At 45.8% G+C, this 19,678-nt stretch overlaps 1 protein-coding gene across 1 annotated transcript in view; it reads right to left on the bottom strand.

Moving 5' to 3' along the window:
- The window catches only part of LOC310750880 (uncharacterized protein), a gene marked incomplete at its 3' end in the record, with an annotated part of 47,922 nt that extends 28,998 nt beyond the window's left edge, over positions 1–18,924 (bottom strand). The window contains exons 1-14 of the mRNA XM_083589290.1: positions 18,485–18,924; positions 18,000–18,192; positions 16,912–17,039; positions 14,971–15,108; positions 12,849–13,069; positions 11,908–12,065; positions 11,104–11,331; positions 8,972–9,307; positions 5,170–5,568; positions 3,570–3,740; positions 2,351–2,508; positions 2,094–2,234; positions 1,017–1,155; positions 476–666 (exon numbers count right to left, since the gene is read on the bottom strand). Coding sequence (XP_083445416.1) covers positions 476–666; positions 1,017–1,155; positions 2,094–2,234; positions 2,351–2,508; positions 3,570–3,740; positions 5,170–5,568; positions 8,972–9,307; positions 11,104–11,331; positions 11,908–12,065; positions 12,849–13,069; positions 14,971–15,108; positions 16,912–17,039; positions 18,000–18,192; positions 18,485–18,661 — 2,778 coding nt within the window. The 5' untranslated portion in view covers positions 18,662–18,924. The remainder of the gene's footprint in view (positions 1–475; positions 667–1,016; positions 1,156–2,093; positions 2,235–2,350; positions 2,509–3,569; positions 3,741–5,169; positions 5,569–8,971; positions 9,308–11,103; positions 11,332–11,907; positions 12,066–12,848; positions 13,070–14,970; positions 15,109–16,911; positions 17,040–17,999; positions 18,193–18,484) is intronic.
- Between the last annotated feature and the right edge of the window lie 754 nt (positions 18,925–19,678).

Here is a 19,678-nt window from a genome sequence, read left to right as displayed (position 1 = left end):
AGAATAAAGCCTGGAAAAGACAGGTCGGAGTCTTGCCTGTTTACTTTCGAGCAACCACACCACCATCTGACACCTGCAATTCCAGCACCTTTAGCCAACCATAGTTCCCAGAAATCTTTGAGGGTATGTGAAGAAGGGACCCCATCAAAGAAAAGGAAAGAAGTACCCAGAGAAGTACTTGATGATTTGCTTCATTTTCTGACTTGCCTTATGCTAATCTCTCTTCACCGCAAGCCAACTTGAAGGCCACATTATCTGCTCATTCACTTGCTAGAGCAAGAAGACTTTGTAAATTGCCCTGGCACTCTAACAGATGCTGTGATCACCTCTTCTCTAAGAAAAGTACTGGAGTTGTACCCACCTGCATTCCTCCCCGCACTATACCACCAGAGACACATAAATCAGGGTTTTTAATGTACAGTACATCAAAGCCAGATCATGGCAGATCATGTTGGGGAACTGGTGGTGACCTCACCTTTCTGGATTTCTCTCTGATGGCATCTTCCATGCGCAAGCCTCTGCTCCACTGCCGTTCTGCCTCCTTCAACTGCATCTGGATCCGTCCTTCTTCTAGCTGCATCCTCCGGACGAACTGGACCAGTTTCTCCAGCATCTTCCTGAGCAAAAGCCGAACTCTGCCTTCCTGGTCTCTCTCGTCCTTGTCAACTGGAGTCACCAAAACACAATCGTCTCAATGAGTAACACCGTTAGAAGCTCAGCAAGGACATTTTACAGAAGAACTTGATGCAACAGCGCTGCTCTAGGGCACAGCTGGGGAAATTGAGTCCCAGAGGATTATGGGGTGGGGGGGGGGTTGAGTGGGGTGGGAGGGGGCCCATTGCAACCAACCAACCAACAACAGTGAGAAAATTCTGCAAATGTGTCTTTTTCTAAGGGGGCGAGGAAAGGAAACATCTCAGATATTTTCCAAGGAAACTGTCTTGTGAGAAACTTCAGCTCAGCTGTAGTTCAAGACAGCCACACAAACGCAACAGCCAGAAGCTGTGCCTCCATACCTCTCATCCTCAGAGACTGTTCTGTGTCCCACAGCATGTTCTGATCTCTGCTAGCTCTCCTTTGAGTTTCCTGGGCAGAGGATTCTTCCAGCAGTTGATAGATTTCATCAGCAGGTCTTAATTTGATCCTATACCTTAACTGCAAGGGGGAGGGGAGATAACGAGAATTAAGCTAAAATATGCTTTGCATGCAGAAAGTCTTCCCAATTCACTCCCCAGCATCTCCAGGTAGGGCTGGGAAAGACCGCCTCCTCCAGAGCCACTGCCAGTCAGTGCAGGAAATATTGGACTGGATGTAACCGTTATTGCACTCAGTATAAGGTGGTTTCCTATATTCAGGTTTCATCCAGCCCTTTATGCAGAACCATAAGGACTGGGATCTTATTTTATTTTTAGTTGAAGAGGTCCTCTTGGTTGTTCTAACACCCACAAACGCCTAAGTTCCCTCATGTCCTGGGTTTTCCCCAAGCTATCGGAGACTGTGACTGTGAGTCACTAATCTCTTCTGTGCCCTTTTCATGCCTCTTCTAGTTCTGGGAGACAAGGGAGGGAAGGGAGCTTGTCACAGCAGGAGGGGGAGATATCTGTGACTCTTCACCAGCCTGACTCATCTCTGCCCCTTGGCCTCTCTACTCTCCTGCTTCAGCTTCTGCCTCTGATTCTGGACTTCACTCTATCACTGACTCTCCCTGCTCACTAAACCCTGTTACCCCTTTAGTTTCTGATACTTGCTCTTCCCAGTCTTCTCCCTTTGACCACTCATTGTTGTCCCACCGCTACTCCCCGGGCTCTGAGCCTTCCTCCCTTGGGGATTTCCCAGCTCGTTTCTTCCTACATTCCTCTGTGCCCAAGCAGTCCATGACAATAATGCTGAGCTTGTTGGATTAGTGGCTTAAGTTGCTATAAGGCAGCTTCCTAGCTAAAGGTGGGGAGAATCTGTCTTTAACAAGGACATGATGGTCTGTTGAAGTGCTGCTACCCCAGCCCAGGGGAATAAGCCCAGCATGCATACAGGGTAGAGCGCCAGTGCACTCTTCTAATTTCGCAGCAGGTGTTGCAGGTAAAGCCAACGTGCACCTTTTTCATTTTCCCCTCCTTGGCTGCATCCAAGACATCCAGACATATAAAATCCAGCTCTTTAAAGAGCTCCTCTTCTTTTGCCCGCTGGCAGTGCCAGTATGCTTGCTTGGCATTTATTTCCTTCTCCAAAGCAGCCAGCTGTAAAAACAAAGATTCCCCATAACAGGCTGCAAGCATCAGAAAGGAGTTTGACAAATAACAAACCCCCCTCCCCCCTCCCCTTAAAAATAATAATAACTTGGAATGGGAGTTACCAGTTCCGGGTCTGGATTTCCTCTTGGTAAGTTTCCCAGGGACTGGACCACAGGAATGACAGCATTTGTCCAAGGGTTAATTTGAGCCCCAATGACTGGACCAGTCTCGCCTGTTATGGGATCCATGGTTCTGAAGCCAACAGCGAGTGGAACAAGACCTGCAAGGAGTCAGAGCCAAACCACCAAGCCTAAGTGGGTATTAATGTGAGTTTTTATGAGCATGAAGTCAGAAAACTCTGAAGCATGATTAAACCCATACCATTGTGAGAAGCATATTTTTGTGTTGTTGCTTTTTGCAGCGGGCTGCTACATTCTTAATGTTTCTGGATTCTATCTCATTCTTTCTAGGCTGTGATTTGAACCACAAAGGGCTTCACTATGGGACCACAGTCTCCACTCATTCCACCTTCCCCACTAGACAACTGCCTACTTAACAGAAGTGACCCATGGCCACCAAACTGGAAGGCTTTAAAAGAGGATTTGACAAATGCATGGCAGATATGGTTGTCAGTGGCTACTAGCCCCAATGGCTATGTTCAACCTCCACTGTTTGAGGCAGAAAGCTGGGAATCCCAAGTTTGGACACCGCTGTTGAATTTGGGTCCTATTTGCAGGCTTTCAAGAAGCTTCTTTGGGACGTGGGTGGCGCTGTGGGTTAAACCACAGAGCCTAGGACTTGCTGATCAGAAGGTCGGCGGTTCGAATCCCTGTGACGGGGTGAGCTCCTGTTGTTTGGTTCCTGCTCCTGCCAACCTAGCAGTTCGAAAGCATGTCAAAGTGCAAGTAGATAAATAGGTACCGCTCCGGCGGGAAGGTAAACGGCGTTTCTGTGTGCTGCTCTGGTTTGCCAGAAGCAGCTTAGTCATGCTGGCCACATGAACCGGAAGCTGTACGCCAGCTCCCTCGGCCAATAAAGCAAAATGAGTGCTGCAACCCCAGAGTCAGTCACGACTGGACCTAATGGTCAGGGGTCCCTTTACCTTTACCTATGCTAACAGTAACACCATGGCACCCATCCTCTGAAAAATCAAGCACTGCCCCCAACTTGCAGCCATCCAAGAACACAATAAAATAACACAACATTCGGAGCAACAAATCAGAGATCGTCGTCTTGTACCTCTGCTAAGCATGACACCACCGCCCTGTAGCTGACTGTGCGTCACCTGCTCACTTTCCTTCCTGCTGCGGGGAGCTTCCAGTCCAAAGTGTTAGCCCTCACCTTTCCCATCTGCATCTTCCATGGTCCCAGCTAAGGGCATTGGCTGCCCTGTCTTCCAGTCACATTCAACTCCAAGGATGGGCACCATCAAATCAGAACCTCCTGGATCCGGGATTTTCATCCCAAAGACGGCAGGGATCCAGAGTTCTGTGCTGGGATATTTGATCATCCCTAATTTGGTTGAAAAAGCGAAAGGATAGCCTAGTCAGTATGAATACTGTACTAGCAAACGCCCATCATCATGACAACAGGTGAATTTGGGTGTATGTATATGAAAAGAAGGATATCTTGTATGTTGCTTATTTCTCTGTTACCCGTTTATTTTACAACTCCTTAAAGGGGCAGTGTGCGTGTTTCTTTTCTTCCTCCTCCTGTGTGGTTGGCTAGGCTCAGAGAGAGTTATTAGTACATGGTGATCCAGTGAGGTTGTCAGTTGAGCAGGGATTGGAGCCTGGGGAGTGAAATTTCTTTCGGTACATATTTTATCGCAAACTTACCTTATCTACCCTTCCCAAAACAATGTGCAAATTGAAACTTTTCTTCCAAATTTGCCCACCTCCACATTTTGCAATGCAGTTCTCTGACCCAACAATGTGTTATTGTACTATGTATATTTGAAGAAAGAGCATCTAAAAAATGCATGTTCTTATGGAAAATTGCTTGCAAAAATGTGTATGTTAGGGGACACACACCCTAAAAATTATGATGAACTTTAATGAAATTGTTTAGGAAAAAAGTCACACAAATTGATGCAGATGTCTGGAGAACTGACTTTAAGATTGGAAAAATAAGAAACTCAAAATGGACAGATTTTTCCATCCTTAATCCAACACTCTAATCACTGCACCATGTTGCATTTGATTGTGTTCCATATATAGACACAGGCTTGTACTTATGTACAGTAGACCCAGTGGAAGTTAGCTATGTCTGCTAATTTCAGTGGGCCAACTATCAGCATGTTGTGCAGTGTGTAGATACAACTCACATTGCACCACATCCCCCACGGCAGAGGTTTTCAAACTTTTGGGGTCCACGGCTCCCTTGACCAACTACATTCTTTCTGTGGCACCCCTGTGGGGCTCAGGAGCCCAGTTATGTCACCCCTTGCCTGCAGAGCTGGCAGCCTCTCACCCTTTTTTGAACGCCCTCCCTTGTGGAGCGTTCCCTCAGTCTCCTATCCTCTCTCCTTGGGAGTCCTCCGGGCAGCCACTGCTACTGTCCCATTATCTGAGCTGCCCCCCACCAGACCCCAAAGAGAGGTGCCTCCCAGTGGCACCATCCATCTGGGGAGTTTGTAGCCAGGGCTACTGCAACAAACAACTGTGCAAGCTTTTGGAGGCAGAGACAAGAAAGGGCATCAGACAAGGGAGGGGAAGAAAGAAGGACAGAGGCCAGTGTTGCCCGCACCATCCCCTGACCACCATTCAAGGCACCCCAGGGTTGAAAACCACTGCCCCACAGGATTGCTTTGAGCAAAGGCTGCACCTGTGGAACTTCAAGAACAGACTGTGCTTAACTGATTTGCACGGAACAGTAACTGGCAGGGATTAATTTCTACAGAAGGATGTAGAACAACACAGTTGTAGTTCAGAGCACCTACCTAGCTTGCCGCCGGTGCTCTTGAGAACTGACGCATGGCCCCGTTGCTTCTCTAGGGTTCTTAGCTGGTACAACAAATAATCCAGCACCTCGGACAGTACTCTTTTCATGTCTTCTTCTGCAGCTTTGAGGGCTTTCTGCCTATCTCCAGCAGAGCACAGATCCTCACAAATGGCATCCTTATACTCTCTTAGAGATTGAGCCACGTGGATCTGAGCTACAAGGAGGTTGGCGTCCAATACCGCCTGATAGCCCCCTGCGTGAGCGGCCATCTTGTCTTGCTGAAGGCAAATGCCTTGGACACGGGCAACCTTCCCGCTCAGTGGCTCCTTAAAGGAATCCCCTATAAGGAGGAGGCTCTCTGAGGGCCCATGGAGGCCTCCCACTGGAATGAGGTCTCCTGCATTTAAGAGAAGAGCAAAGAAAGAAAAAAGAGTTAATCTGGATATTCATCTTCCCACATAAGGTTCATGTTCATGTTCCATTTCAATGCTTTATTTCAATAGGGCCTTTCACTCAGAGGCCTGATATTTACCACACAACTAGTTTTCAATTCAACTCCCTTACACAGTAAACAATAAGATTTGTCACAGGAAGTTACAGTTTTTATTTTAATTTTTTATTGGGTTTTATAAACAAGAATAATGTTATACAAACAAGTTATATCAAGTTTTCTCATGTCATTTGTATATCACAAAAATAGCATAGCAAATGTGGAAAAATATCTACAACCTAAGTTTCATTATTAGTGGTTAATGTATAGGTTCTTGGTTCATGAATTGGTTTAAACAGTTGGGAAGGAAGGAAGGAAGGAAGGAAGGAGGGAAGAAAGAAAGTGGGAAGAGGGGAACAGGAAGTTACAGTTAAATGTGATGTGGAAGTTCAACATTTCCACATCAATTTGTGATTTTTTTCTTTCCAGAAAATTCCTCATGAAAGATGCTCTGTCTTACAATCTTGATTCTAATATACACATTTTTGCAAAGCCATTTCCCCTAACCTTATGCATTTTTGTGTACTATTTTAACTTACAAATGTTCACTTTAGCCCATTTTTCTACAAATTACTTGGCTGAAGAATTGCAATAACAAATTATGAGAAGTGAGTATTTCAAAGGATGGCTGTGTTTTGAATCGCGTATTGTTTGAGAAAATACAGATTAGGCAGGTTCAGGTTCGTGAGGCTTCCCCTCAGTCACAGAAAAGAATATTTGGTTGCCCATGGAGCAGAACTGAGACAAATCAGGAAATGAGTAGGCCTTGGAGTGATGCTTCACTCTTGTTTCTGAGCCAGGATCAACCAACCACAGAACTGAGTTATTATCTCATGCACTCGATATCCCATTTGCTTTGTATGCGGTTTGTATATTTATAGTGCCCCAAGGAAGGATTTGTTTCAAACATGTCAGGCCTGGAATAAATCTCATTTCTAGCGCCCACAGTTTCTTTCTGCTTTTTTTGTCTGAACCAGAAAAAGTTACCCAAAGTTGAGGGAATGAAGAATCATGACCTAATTTTAACACTCCACATCGGTTGGTCAAAGAGAAAGACCAGCTCTATTTACTAACACAAGCGGGAGACACAAAGTGGATCATATACTAACCAGGAAGAAAAAGCTCTTTGAGCCTGGAGCCTAGTTTAGACAAAGAAGTTAGGATAAACTGATTTGGAGCTGGAGCTTAGGAGGCCCTCAGTCTGCCCTCTCCCCAATTTCTGGGTGTCTTCATCCTGTCATTACCATGGAGTTGACAGAGACCGGAGGAAAATGAGGAATCTGTTCATCTCATTTTCTAACATCACTGATACAAAACTGAACAGAGTGAAAAATGCTTACTAAGCTGAGCTGGAAGAATCTAACAGACCCATTTTAATGCGCTGTTTATTACATTAATCGATCAACTGAACTACTTCCAAGAAAGTCAAATTTGCCTCAGCTGTTCAATTAATGAAGGCAGCACCTCTTAAGAGTAATCAATCATAGCTTTAATTTCATCTCTCTCACTCTTTCTAGAATATCTTCACGAAAAGGCTGGGGTGGTTATTGATTTTATTTTTTAGCTTCTAAAATAATACTTCTAAATTAATGGTTTCTCTCAGAGACCTTTTGATTTGGAGAGTGTCACCTATTAAGTTTTCATGCCCATCACCTGTGGCTTATCATTCAACATCAAGATGGCAGTGGTAGAAACTAAGGCGTTTGAGAGAGTCATTAACATTCAGCACCTTGAAGGGCTAATGGCCCACCCACCATCGCCATCACACAGGCAGGGCTTGCCCTACCATGAAACAACCAGCTGCCTCAGGTGGCAGATGCTGGGGTGGCATCAAAGTGTAGGAGGGCAGAGTTATGTGTGTCTTATGGATTGCTAAGTGCCCACTAAGGTACCATGATGCTTTCAAGTGTTGTGGAGGATGCTGTCATGTGACCTTCAACCACTGCTGCCTGTCTACTTGGTTTCTCTACATGGCATTGGGGAAGGTGCTATCTTGACCTTTGCCTCAGGCAGCAAATTGTCTTGGCCTGACCACAGACAGAAGAGGAAGCAGAAGGGGAAATAATAATAATAATAATAATAATAATAATAATAATAATAATTCATTATTTATACCCCACGCATCTGGTGGGGTTTCCCCAACCACTCTGGGTGGCTCACAGCATATATCAGAACATACTAAAACATCAAACATTTAAAACTTCCCGATACAGGGCTGCCTTCAGATGTCTTCTAAAAGTCAGATAGTTGTTTATTTCCTTGACATCCGAAGGGAGGATGTTCCACAGGGAGGGCGCCACTATCGAGAAGGCCCTCTGCCTGGTTCCCTGTAACCTCACTTCTTGTGGTGAAGGAACCAGCAGAAGACCCTCAAAGGAGGACCTCAGTGTCCTGGCTGAATGATAGGGGAGGAGTCGCTCCTTCAGGTATACTGGGCTGAGGCCATTTAGGGCTTTAAAGCTCAGTACCAACACTTTGAGTTGTGCTCGGAAATGTAGTGGGAGCCAATGTAGGTTTTTCAGGACTGGTGTTTTATGGTGTTGTAGCTGCAGAAGATCCCGAGTTCAAGCCCAAATGACCTCTCTAGGTAGGGCTGAGAAGAACTCCCTACCTGAAACTCAGGAGAGCTACTGCCAGGCAGTGAAGACAGTAGGGCACTAGATGGACTTGACTTGGTATAAGATGGCTTCCTATGTTCTGGTGACCGTAACCTGCCAGTAGGATAAACCTAGTAGCAAAACTAGCTGGATGGGGATTAAGGGGAGCTGGGTCTTGCCTGCTGGTTGCCAGATGACCATCTATGGTTGAGACATAGCCCAGCATAGTGACCTTCTGCCTGCACTGCAGAGACATCCAAATCTTACAGATGAACCTGCCTTATACTGAGTCAGACTGTTTGTCCATCTAGCCTAATGCTGCCTATTCTGACTGGCAGTGGGTCTCCGAGTTTCCCGGCAGGACATTCCCACCCCTAGAAGGAAATGCTGGGGATCTGTGACCTTCCACATGGAAAGTAGATTCTCTCCCACTGACCTAAGATCCATCCTTTAAGGCATAGGATGTTTCCTCAAACTGCATCAAGACCATTGATCCATCTGACTCAGTATGGTCTACACTGCCTGGCAGCGGCTCCCCGGGGTTTCAGGCAGGCGTCTCTCCCAGGCCTACCTGGAGATGCTGGGAATGGAACCGGTGACCTTCTGCATGCCAAGCAGGTGTCCTGCCGTTGACCTATCCTCCCCGCTGTTTCTCTTTCTTCCAGATGCAAGCCAGGTAGATGAAACCAAGAGAACAGAACCCAAACACTTACCTGTGTTATTATCCAAACTGACTCCAAGGATTGGGACAATTCTCCCTCCTTCTGGGAACCTCATAGGCCCCCCCAATTCAAGAGGTGTCACTGTTCCTGTTAGAGGATTCAGGTATGTCCCACCCAAAGACAGCTTCTGGCCAGTTTGGGGGTGAATGGTAATGGCGAGTATTGGCACCTCGATCCCCGTCACTGGGTCTTGCATGAGGCCTCCCAATTTAAACACTTTCTCAGGCTGTAGGACTGGCAGACGAGTCTTCACTGGTAGGCCAGAGTGGAGACACACGGGATATGGGACATAGGGCAAGATGGGAACTTCCGAGTGACGAATCTCCCCTAAGCAGAGAAACCAAAGGTGGTTACAGTCTATGTGGGATATAATCCATTGATGCAGTCAAATGCAACATTCCTTATTTCCCTAGAGTGGGCACAGCCAGGGGACATCCAGTCAGTGTAGCTTTCTGTTCCACTGGTGCGGAGCATCCTCCCCCTGCATGTGACCTGGGAGATGGACGTGGCCCTGGCTGACTCCATAAAAGAGCCGAGTCATGCAGCCATTTACTCAGTCGCAGTCTAGTCTTGAAGTTGTCTTGTTCCAATGTTGTCTTGTTCTATCTTTTGCTGCCATGCTGCTCTCCTGCAGCCATTTTGTTGTCTTAGTGTAATTTTGCTGTCTGCTGGCTCTCAGCCAGCAGCACATGAGTTCAGTCTCCATATGAGATGAACTCACTGTCTCTTATGTAACTACTAAGAAAAGCCTGCCTTTCAGGGATCATAACGTGAACTGAAATGTGAGTAAACTTTTTGTTACTTTACTCAGAAAGACTTTCGTGTCTTTATTCTTTTAGGAGGGATAAAAGGGGACACCAGGAAATAATCTTAACTAAGAGATTGAAGAGGAACACCAGGACACCAGGAAATAATCTTAACTAAGAGCAATGACAAACCTAGACAGCATCTTAAAAAGCAGAGACATCACCTTGCCAACAAAGGTCCATATAGTTAAAGCTACGGTTTTCCCAGTAGTGATGTACAGACGTGAGTGCTGGACCATAAAGAAGGCTGATCGCCAAAGAATTGATGCTTTTGAATTCTGGTGCTGGAGGAGACTCTTGAGAGTCCCATGGACTGCAAGAAGATCAAACCTATCCTATCTTAAGGAAATCAGCCCTGAGTGCTCACTGGAAGGACAGATCCTGCAGCTGAGGCTCCAATACTTTGGCCACCTCATGAGAAGAGAAGACTCCCTGGAAAAGACCCTGATGTTGGGAAAGATTGAGGGCACAAGGAGAAGGGGACGACAGAGGACGAGATGGTTGGACAGTGTTCTCGAAGCTACCAGCATGAGTTTGACCAAACTGCGGGAGGCAGTGGAAGATAGGAGTGCCTGGCATGCTCTGGTCCATGGGGTCACGAAGAGTCGGACACAACTGAACGACTAAACAACAACAAGAGATTGAAACAAATCTGCAAATTAGCTTCCAGCTATATTAAGGGGAATTTGCTTTGCTACATCACTCACTAATGCGAGACAAGGAAGGATACTATTTATTCAATATATCCTTTCCTACAATCCTTAACATTCCCACAGCCTAGACTGGGGGATGGGGAGTAACAATTCTCATTTCCCTCTGGGCAACCTTTTAGGGGGCCACGTGCCACTGGTGGGTGGAGTCAGAGGCAAAAGTAGGCAGAACCTTTCCAATCTGCTTGATGTGGATGCTGACCTCTGCTTTGCCTGCCATTGCTGATCTGAACTTACTCTCTGCTTTGCCTGACCTGCCATTGCTGCAACATGCCCTTTGTTTGAGCTGACTTTGCTTCCCAGATCTCAGGCTGATGCTGGTAGGTATGTGGCTTGGTGTCCCTGGACTCTGTGCCCCCAGCTGGAGACAGGACAGGACCTTGAGTGGAAAGATCCCCATCTAAATCTTTGGGGAAATGGTGTCAGTCAGAGCAGATGGTCCAGTGGTCTTCCTCTACATAGGGCAGCTCTAGGCGCATGGGTTGAGCAACCACCAGTTCATGATTGGTTACAGGTTACAATGTGATGGTGGTTCAGCAACAGCACGCAAGCTAGCACCTCCATATAGGGCTGATTAATGGAGTTATAGAAGAACCATGGCTCTTACCAGGTACTAAATCAACCACAGGGATCAGCTTAGAGTTGACGGGGTCGAAGCCAACATTCCCAGCTATCGGGAGCAATCTTTCTGTGTCAGGATGCAGGAAGTGGTGGGCAGATACAGGCTCCATGGACTGATTGGCCAGCAGCATGACAGCACCATGGCTGGGCATTATCAGTCCAGTGGTAGCATCCTGGTACAGGACATCGTGTGCCTTCACAGAGCCATCTGATCCTGGGAAGAGCAATGGAAAGATACACAGAGACTCAATGGTGCAGCTGAGTAACTTTCTGCAAAGGATACTTGCTTAAGAGACGGGGCTGCCCCTCAGGCATTCCTGGGAACTGTTGTTCATCCAAGGCAGGCATCCCAAACTCAGCCCTCCAACTGTTTCCTGGACTACAATTCCCATCATCCCTGACCACTGGTCCTGTTAGCTAGGGATGATGGGAGTTGTAGTCCCAAAACAGCTGGAGGGCCGAGTTTGGGGGTGCCTGATCCAAGGGATGGGGAAGCCTCTGGATTTTGTTGGGCTCCATCTCCCACCATTCCTGACCATTGGCCATGCTGGCTCGGGCTGGTTGAGTTGGAGTCCACAGATAGATAGCCACAAGTTCCCCATCCTTGGGCTGGGATAGCTGACAACAAATTCTCTACCTGCACAGAACAACTCTTCCCATGAATCTTTTGTCTGTGCTTGTGGAGGGGAGGGAGCCATCACAATTAAACAAATTTCAATCATGCATACATATTGTGCAGAGGTGCACAATGAAGAAAATCCCCTCTGGGAAGCTAAGAGTTTACATTTACCTACAAGCTCTGCCTTGGTGAGCAGCTTGGTTCTCTCTCTGTTAACAAGGTGAGCTCCCGTTCCTTCTCCCAGGATGCCCCATGCCATGAGCCTACGAGTCTCCTGTATGACAGTGCTGGACACCTGGTTGCTTGCAGCATCGATGAGGCTTAATAACCTGAAGCCACCATGATAAGAAGCAAAAAGCAGAAATAAAATGATCTTAGGGTATCAACTATGGAAGTGAGAGCTGGACCATAAAGAAGGCTGATCGCCGAAGAATTGATGCTTTTGAATTATGGTGCTGGAGGAGACTCTTGAGAGTCCCATGGACTGCAAGAAGATCAAACGTATCCATTCTTAAGGAAATCAGCCCTGAGTGCTCACTGGAAGGACAGATCGTGAAGCTGAGGCTCCAATACTTTGGCTACCTCATGAGAAGGGAAGACCCTGATGTTGGGAAAGATGGAGGGCACAAGGAGAAGGGGACGACAGAGGACGAGATGGTTGGATAATGTTCTCGAAGCTACCAGCATGAGTTTGACCAAACTGCGGGAGGCAGTGGAAGACAGGAGTGCCTGGCATGCTCTGGTCCATGGGGTCATGAAGCGTCGGACACGACTAAACGATTAAACAACAACAAGGGTATCCACTCTGAGGTAGGAAAGTCAGGTCTGCATATAAACAGTTCCCCATAAGTAAGAAAAGCTGGCAAGAGGTATTATCAGGGTTCAAGGGTGCATCCCAGCCAGTCAAAAACACTCAAGGAGGGTGTGAAGCAGGGCCCATGAGATGTGAGGCCAGGAGTGTGTGGAGGGGGGGGGGTCCTGGGAGGGGCAGGCCTGAGGATTCAACATCCCTGCCTCAGATTGCATTAAGTACACAATGAAATGAAGTCTTAATGCACAGCCAGGTCATAATGTCACTGAAGCTTTTACATGTCACAAAGAATGGCCCTTACCTGTGATGGGCTGATTTAGAGTCTGAGACTTGACCTTCCTCAGAAGACAGAGCCTCCGCCAGGGCCTCTGTCAACCTTATGGCTTCCCGCAGAGCAGAATTAAATGCCACCCAGTGCTCCTCACGTCGTTTCATGTCCTGGCTCAGTAAGTGGAGCTGCCTACTCACGCTTTCTTCATATTCTGTGGCCAGGTGCTTTCGGAGCAGAATCTCCTCCTCCGCCTAATGAAACATTAAATCCACACATTCACAACTGGGATGGCCAAACCAGGCAAATTCAGTTTCTCCCAGTTTCTTCTTGTTTCTCCAGGCTTCAGTTTACCCCATTTTTTCTTCCCCTATTTTCGAAATTTATTTCCCAAAATATAAACATACAACAAAAACAATTCCCAATCTAATTACTGAGATTACTCTGAATCTCCTGACTTTCCCCCATCCCTTCCATGGGTCCTATTGATTCTATTTTCAACTGCATATCAGTACTTCTCCAGTTTTTCATCTTCCTAAATTATCTATATGTTCTGTTACATTACAAGTGTGTTTAAAATCCTGCTGGTGTTTTGACCTGTATACAATGATTTTTCATACACATTATAAACATTTCCAATTCTTTTTAAAATTTCTTGTATTCTTGATTCCTGAGCTTCCCAGTTAGTTTTGCCATTTCAGCATAGCCCATCAACTTGATTTGCCATTCTTCTCTGGTTGGGGTTATCTCTTCCTTCCATCTCATGTGTTTGTGTGTTTTTCTTTTTTCTTTAAAAAAAATTCAGATGAAAGCAGGGCTATATTTTGTATGCATTTCTCCTGGTTCATGCATTTCAGCAAGCAAATTTCCCTACTATAATGTATGTGCTTTTTAATAAACATTTTTTTTTTTTTGTGGGGGAACTGCATCACAAACTTTAGAGGACAGAATGTTTTGAAGTATACCTGCATTTCAGTTTGCAAGTAGGTTGGGAAGAACAAATTTCGTAGGTTCCCATTAAAATGAAACCAGATAATTTCTCCCTCATGGCATGGATTCCATCATCCACAAAATTGGTTCCTTTTGCTTCACACTGTCCTGGCATAGCATGATGGCAGAGGCTCTTACTTGTAAGACAGACAGCTTTATTCAGTATAGGTTCAGTAGCAAACATGGCTGTAGGAATCAAAACTTCAGGAGCTGGTCAAGAACTTCGGGACCAGATGGAGATGTCCCATCTCACCTCACCTGTCACCTTCCCTTCTGATTCAAGCTCAGCCTTTCCCAGTAGCTGCTGCCATCCTCCCTAGGTCCTGATGAGGTTCTTTGCTCCTATTATTGCTGTCCCACTTAAGCTGATGCAACTGTAGTGTATTACTGGTGGATTATTGCACAAGAACAGGCCTCCAGACAGCAATAATGTGGTAACACTGGGGAAGTATCACAAAGTAATGAATAAAGTGGAGTGATATATGGATGGTCCATTATAAGGAGGTGGCGCTGTGGTCTAAACCACTGAGCCTCTTGGGCTTGCCGATCAGAAGGTTGGCAGTTCAAATCCCCGTGACAGAGTGAGCTCCTGTTGCTCAGTCCCAGCTCCTGCCAACCTAGCAGTTCAAAAACACACCAGTGCAAGTACATAAATATGTACCGCTGTGGTGGGAATGTAAATGGCGTTTCTGTGCACTCTGGCTTCTGTCGCAGTCTTCCATTACACCAGAAGCGGTTTAGATCATGCTGGCCACATGACATGGAAAGCTGTCTGTGGACAAATGCCAGCTACCTTGGCCTGAAAGTGAGATGAGCGCCGCAACCCCATAGTTGCCTTTGACTGGGCTTAACCATCCAGGGGTCCTTTACCTTTATACCTACGATTATAAATCCACTAGTAATGCACTACAGTTGCATCAATGGCATGTTGAAAATCACCAGTCTGGAGGGGCCCAAAGAGCATGCTTTTAAAAAATAAATAAATTGCTAATAACTTCTGTGGGCAATGACAAAAAATTTTTTTTTGCAACCCCCCAGAAACCCCACAAAATGTTTCCTGACCACGAGTCAATGCAGCCATTGATCCAAGAAAGATTAGCCACCCCTGCATTAATCAGAAATAACTGATCATCTGGAGAGGTATTCGATTTATCCAGTCTTCTACCTGCTGTTTTGCTTTGACATAGTTCCCCATCAGTACATCATCACAGGGATCAGCTCTGTCAGGGATGCACAGCTTGGCTAGCCAAAGATCTCTGAGCATGGCTGCTTCATCCACAAGTTTATGGTACAAGATTTTCAGCTGCAAAGGGAAAGGAGGCATGCAAAATGAGCAGGTTGCAGTTGCGCTGGGCTTGGCTCCCATTTTATGCTCCCATATTCTCTGTGCATGCAACTATAAGACATATGCAATTGTTATAGCAATCTATTGGAATATAGTCTAAAGCAGGAAGAACTGAGGAAGAGAGAACAGCACTCTTAAAAATGGCTCAGGTGCTATGCTAAACCAGGGCCCCTCCAGATGTAGAGGGACTACAACACCCATAGAATATGCAGTGTGGGGCTAATGGGAGTTGGAGTCCATCAACATCTGGATATGTTGTTACCTTATTCCTGTGCTAAAATAAGGGAAGGACCCTTTGGCTCCTTAGATCCCAAAGAAGGGATATCTAAAGGGTGCTAGAACTTTAATACTCCTGGAACTCAGCTACATTAGTAAAAAAAAACCCAGTGTTTTGAATGCATTATAAACATGCGACACCAGATGTTGCTGGAGAGCAACAACAACAACAACAACAACAACAACAACAACATTCTATGGATTTTTTCCTTTTCTTATAACGATTTAATTTCTGACTTATTTATAGTGTTTTTTCCCATGTGTAGATGCAGCCCGGTCTAGCTTGCATAGGACTGTTTATACTGTCAGCAGCTCTACATGATTTCAGACAGGGATCTCTCAAACCTGGTGGTGCTGGGGATTAAACCTGGCACCAACTGCAAGCAAAACCGATGCTGAGGTATGGCCCTTTTCTGTGGCAGCTTGCAATTGGCAAATATCGCTGTCCTGATCGCAATTGTACTGTTTTTGTTGTTTTGGATTTTTAATTTTTTGCAAAGGAGAAAACAATGCAATGTTGTTGTGTGACTCATTTTTACTTACAAATCTCTTTCCTTGAAACTGCCTTAGTCACTTTAACCAGCACTTGGCCTCCCCCAGTTTTCCAAAAGTCCACTGGAATTCGGGCATAGGCCTGTCACTAACCTGGTGACCAACCTTGCTACAGAACAACGATGTCAGTGAGTAAAGGTCAGCCTTTTCTCTCTGAGTCTTAGGTAAAAAGGTAAAAGGTAAAGGACCCATGGACGGTTAAGTCCAGTCAAAGGCAACTATGGGGTTGTGGTGCTCATCTTGCTTTCAGGCTGAGGGCCATGTGGCCAGCATGACTAAACCACTTCTGGCGCAATGGAACACTGTGACAGAAGCCAGAGCGTACGGGAATGCCATTTACCTTCCCACTGCGGTACCTATTTATCTACTTGCACTGGTGTGCTTTCGAACTGCTAGGTTGGCAGGAGCTTGGGCAGAGCAATGGGAGCTCACCCCGTCACAGGGAATCGAACCGCTGACTTTCTGATCGGCAAGCCAAGAGGCTCAGTGGTTTAAACCACAGTGCCACCCGAGTACTATAGTGTACTGAAGACATCAAGATGCGACTCTCGTCTTGGTACAATCGTACTGTTGTTAGGAATGTAAGAATATCAGAAAAGACCTGCTGGATCAGGCCAAAGACCCTTCTAGTCCAACACCCTATTCTCACAGGGGCCAACCAGTGGTCCCAGCACCGCAGATGCCCAATGGTCTGCTGCCACAACTCCCTGCCCAGGTCAGGTGACTAAAGGAGCCTATCACATTCCACTTGGCTTTATAAAGCTGCTTGCTCTTCTCAGTCCCTCAGGTGAAGGCTGAGCTCTTCACACACTGCCTGTTCTTGCTTCCCTTGCAGAGCCACCCTCCTGCTTCCACAATGCCAACCCCCGACAATGACTTCTAAAACCAGCTCAGCTGGTGAAAAACCAAACAGAGGAAACAACCGCTAGGCACCTCTTCCTTAAACTGGCTCAGTTTGGCTGTAACTGCCAGAGACTGCGCGACCAGAATTTCAAAGAAGGCGTTGGTATTGAATGAGTCCAGATCTATTTCTTCTTCCGTGTCCCATATTTCACACTTGCCTAGGAAGAGAGGTAAAATGAGTGCTGCAATATTAGCACAAACAGCAATAGTAATAATAACGGCTACAGTAATAATAACAGATGAATGTGAAGGTGGGGTGTGTGTTAAGGAGGGTAGAGGAGCACAGCAACAATATCCTGCTCAATACATTCAATAATATATACATTTTTTTGCGAACATGTTTCCTTGGACAAGTTCCATCAGCTGGTAAGCATAGTTAGACTGGGCTGTAAGGTTGATTATTGCCGAATACCCATTCTACAGACAGAAAACTGAGGCCAAAGCATAGTGACTTGTGTTAAAAACAAAATACTGAAGCTATTCTTGACTGTAGTGGGATTTGAATGCAGGTATTCCTTGTTTCTTAACAGCAACAACAAACTAGTCATTTGATCACACTAGCTCTCTGATCTGAGCTCAGCAGATACCCTGAAACAGGGTTGATCCCATGGCCCTCCAGATGTTGGGTGACAACTCATCATTCAATTAGCCAGCATGATGGGGGTTTTAGTCCAGCAACATCTGGAAGGCACCAGGTTGAAGGCTGCCACAAGTTCATTCTGTATTATGTGAAGAAGAAAATCACAGGGATTCTGGTATAGCATTTGCAACTCCATGCCTTAACACAATATCCCTCCCCTCTGAGTGCAAACCAATATTTATCAAGGCAGGGTAAGTAACCTGTGACCCTCCAGTTGTTGTTGGAGAACTCCAACTCCCATCGGCTCCAACCACCATGGTCAATAGTAAGGGATGATGGGCTCTGTAGTGCATCTGGAGGGCCAGAGCCCCACAGACCCCAAATCTAAATTAATTCAAAGGTTAGTTGGCAGTAAGGAAAGGATTTTATGCTACCTCTCATGAAGAAGGAGTCCTCCATGGATGCACCCATCAAATGCGATTTGGTTCTTTATTTATGTGCCGTGTCTGTATCATATTCTGTAAAAGATAATTCATACCTTCCCTTTTCTCCATGTGGCTGAAGTTCTTTTCCAAACTGCCTGCTTGCTGCATTCCAGGATGATATTTTCTGAGGGTAAGGACCGTGGATTCTCTGGAGGAATATTTGTCTATATTATATTTCAGCTGTAACTTTCGGAACCGTGGGGAAGAGCTTCCTTTCCTGGACAAGCCAAAGGTTTGGCAAAAAGTCTGAAAAATTCATGAGAAAAGTATTTACAGGAGCAGGGACATTTCCACATTCCCAGGAAAACACACACACACACACACAGTGTTCATACATTACATTCAACAAGTGTACAATCTGTGTACCTGTGTATACAATAAATGTGCTGTACAAATCAGCAAGTGTTCACTCTTTCTCACAAAGACTTGTACATGTGTAGAGACAGCTTGCACCTGTGGTCAGTGTAATGTGTGAATAAGGCCTATAAATGCACAAAATTAGGGGTTAGTTGCCTCCCCTTGTCTTTCATTTACTCACAATCAGTAGCAGGCAAACAATGAGGAGAAAGACGACTCCGATTATGATCCCAATAATTGCTCGCCAGTCAGGTTTCAGAATGAGGTCTGGGATCCTGGCAACCCCCACTTGCACCATGTGTCTGGGAGTCGTTGGGAAGAAGGGACCCTCATCGTAACACTGCCCACCATATGGCATGATTCTGACATACTTCGGGAAAGGAACAGACAGACACAGGGAACCCAGGTCAGAGGCACAAAGGAGGAAGATTCACACATAGCCACAAACACAGAAAGGGGAGTCTGTAAGGACCAGATGAGATGTATACATCATGTAACTGTGTTTTGTAACATTTAGCTTCAAGACTGCTGATTTCATTGTGAATTTTTTTCAGCTAGTTTGCTTAAATATCTGATTTATCATGGGTAATTTTAATGTAAACCTCTTAGAGGTTTTGATTTTTAAACCCCTCCACATACTTGCATTTACCAGGCAGAGTTTTAGGGGGGGAAATATTATTAAATGGAAACTTAATAAACTAGGTCTTTGCGACAATTATTTCAGATCCCACCAAGTCTGGAGTAGAAACTTAACCTTTCCTCCCTGCTAGGATGCTGAGGAAAATACTTCCCCCCACCCAAGCTGGAATTTATTTTGTATGGAGGGGAAGGGCAGCACAAACTGGCAGATTTCTTCCCAATTCAGTTACTCGTTTTAAAGGAATTATTTTCTTCAGGACCTCAGCAGGGGAGAGAAGGGGTTAATTTCCCCCTTCCACACTTGCTGGGATTCCAGTAATTATTGGGCATGATATAATTTCCTCTTAAAATGAAACAAACAAACAAACAGCCAAGAACTCTGCACAACAAATGCAAAGATATATTTAACAGCACATCTTGTTTGGTCCTAAGATGAGATGACCAGTTCCATAGCTGGATCCCCACTTCAATGCACTTCTTACATAAAGGTAAAGGTAAAGGTAAAGGGACCCCTGACCATTAGGTCCAGTCGTGACCGACTCTGGGGTTGCGGCGCTCATCTTGCTTTATTGGCCGAGGGAGCCGGCGTACAGCTTCCGGGTCATGTGTCCAGCATGACTAAGCCACTTCTGGCAAACCAGAGCAGCGCACGGAAACGCCGATTACCTTCCCACTGGAGCAGTACCTATTTATCTACTTGCACTTTGTGCTTTCGAACTGCTAGGTTGGCAGGAGC

The sequence above is a fragment of the Podarcis filfolensis genome (genome assembly GCF_964270895.1).
Source record: "Podarcis filfolensis genome assembly, chromosome: 15".
NCBI classification, from domain to species: Eukaryota; Metazoa; Chordata; class Lepidosauria; order Squamata; family Lacertidae; genus Podarcis; species Podarcis filfolensis.
Note: the sequence above shows the minus strand (reverse complement) of the source record. Positions and strands in the feature narration are given on the sequence as shown.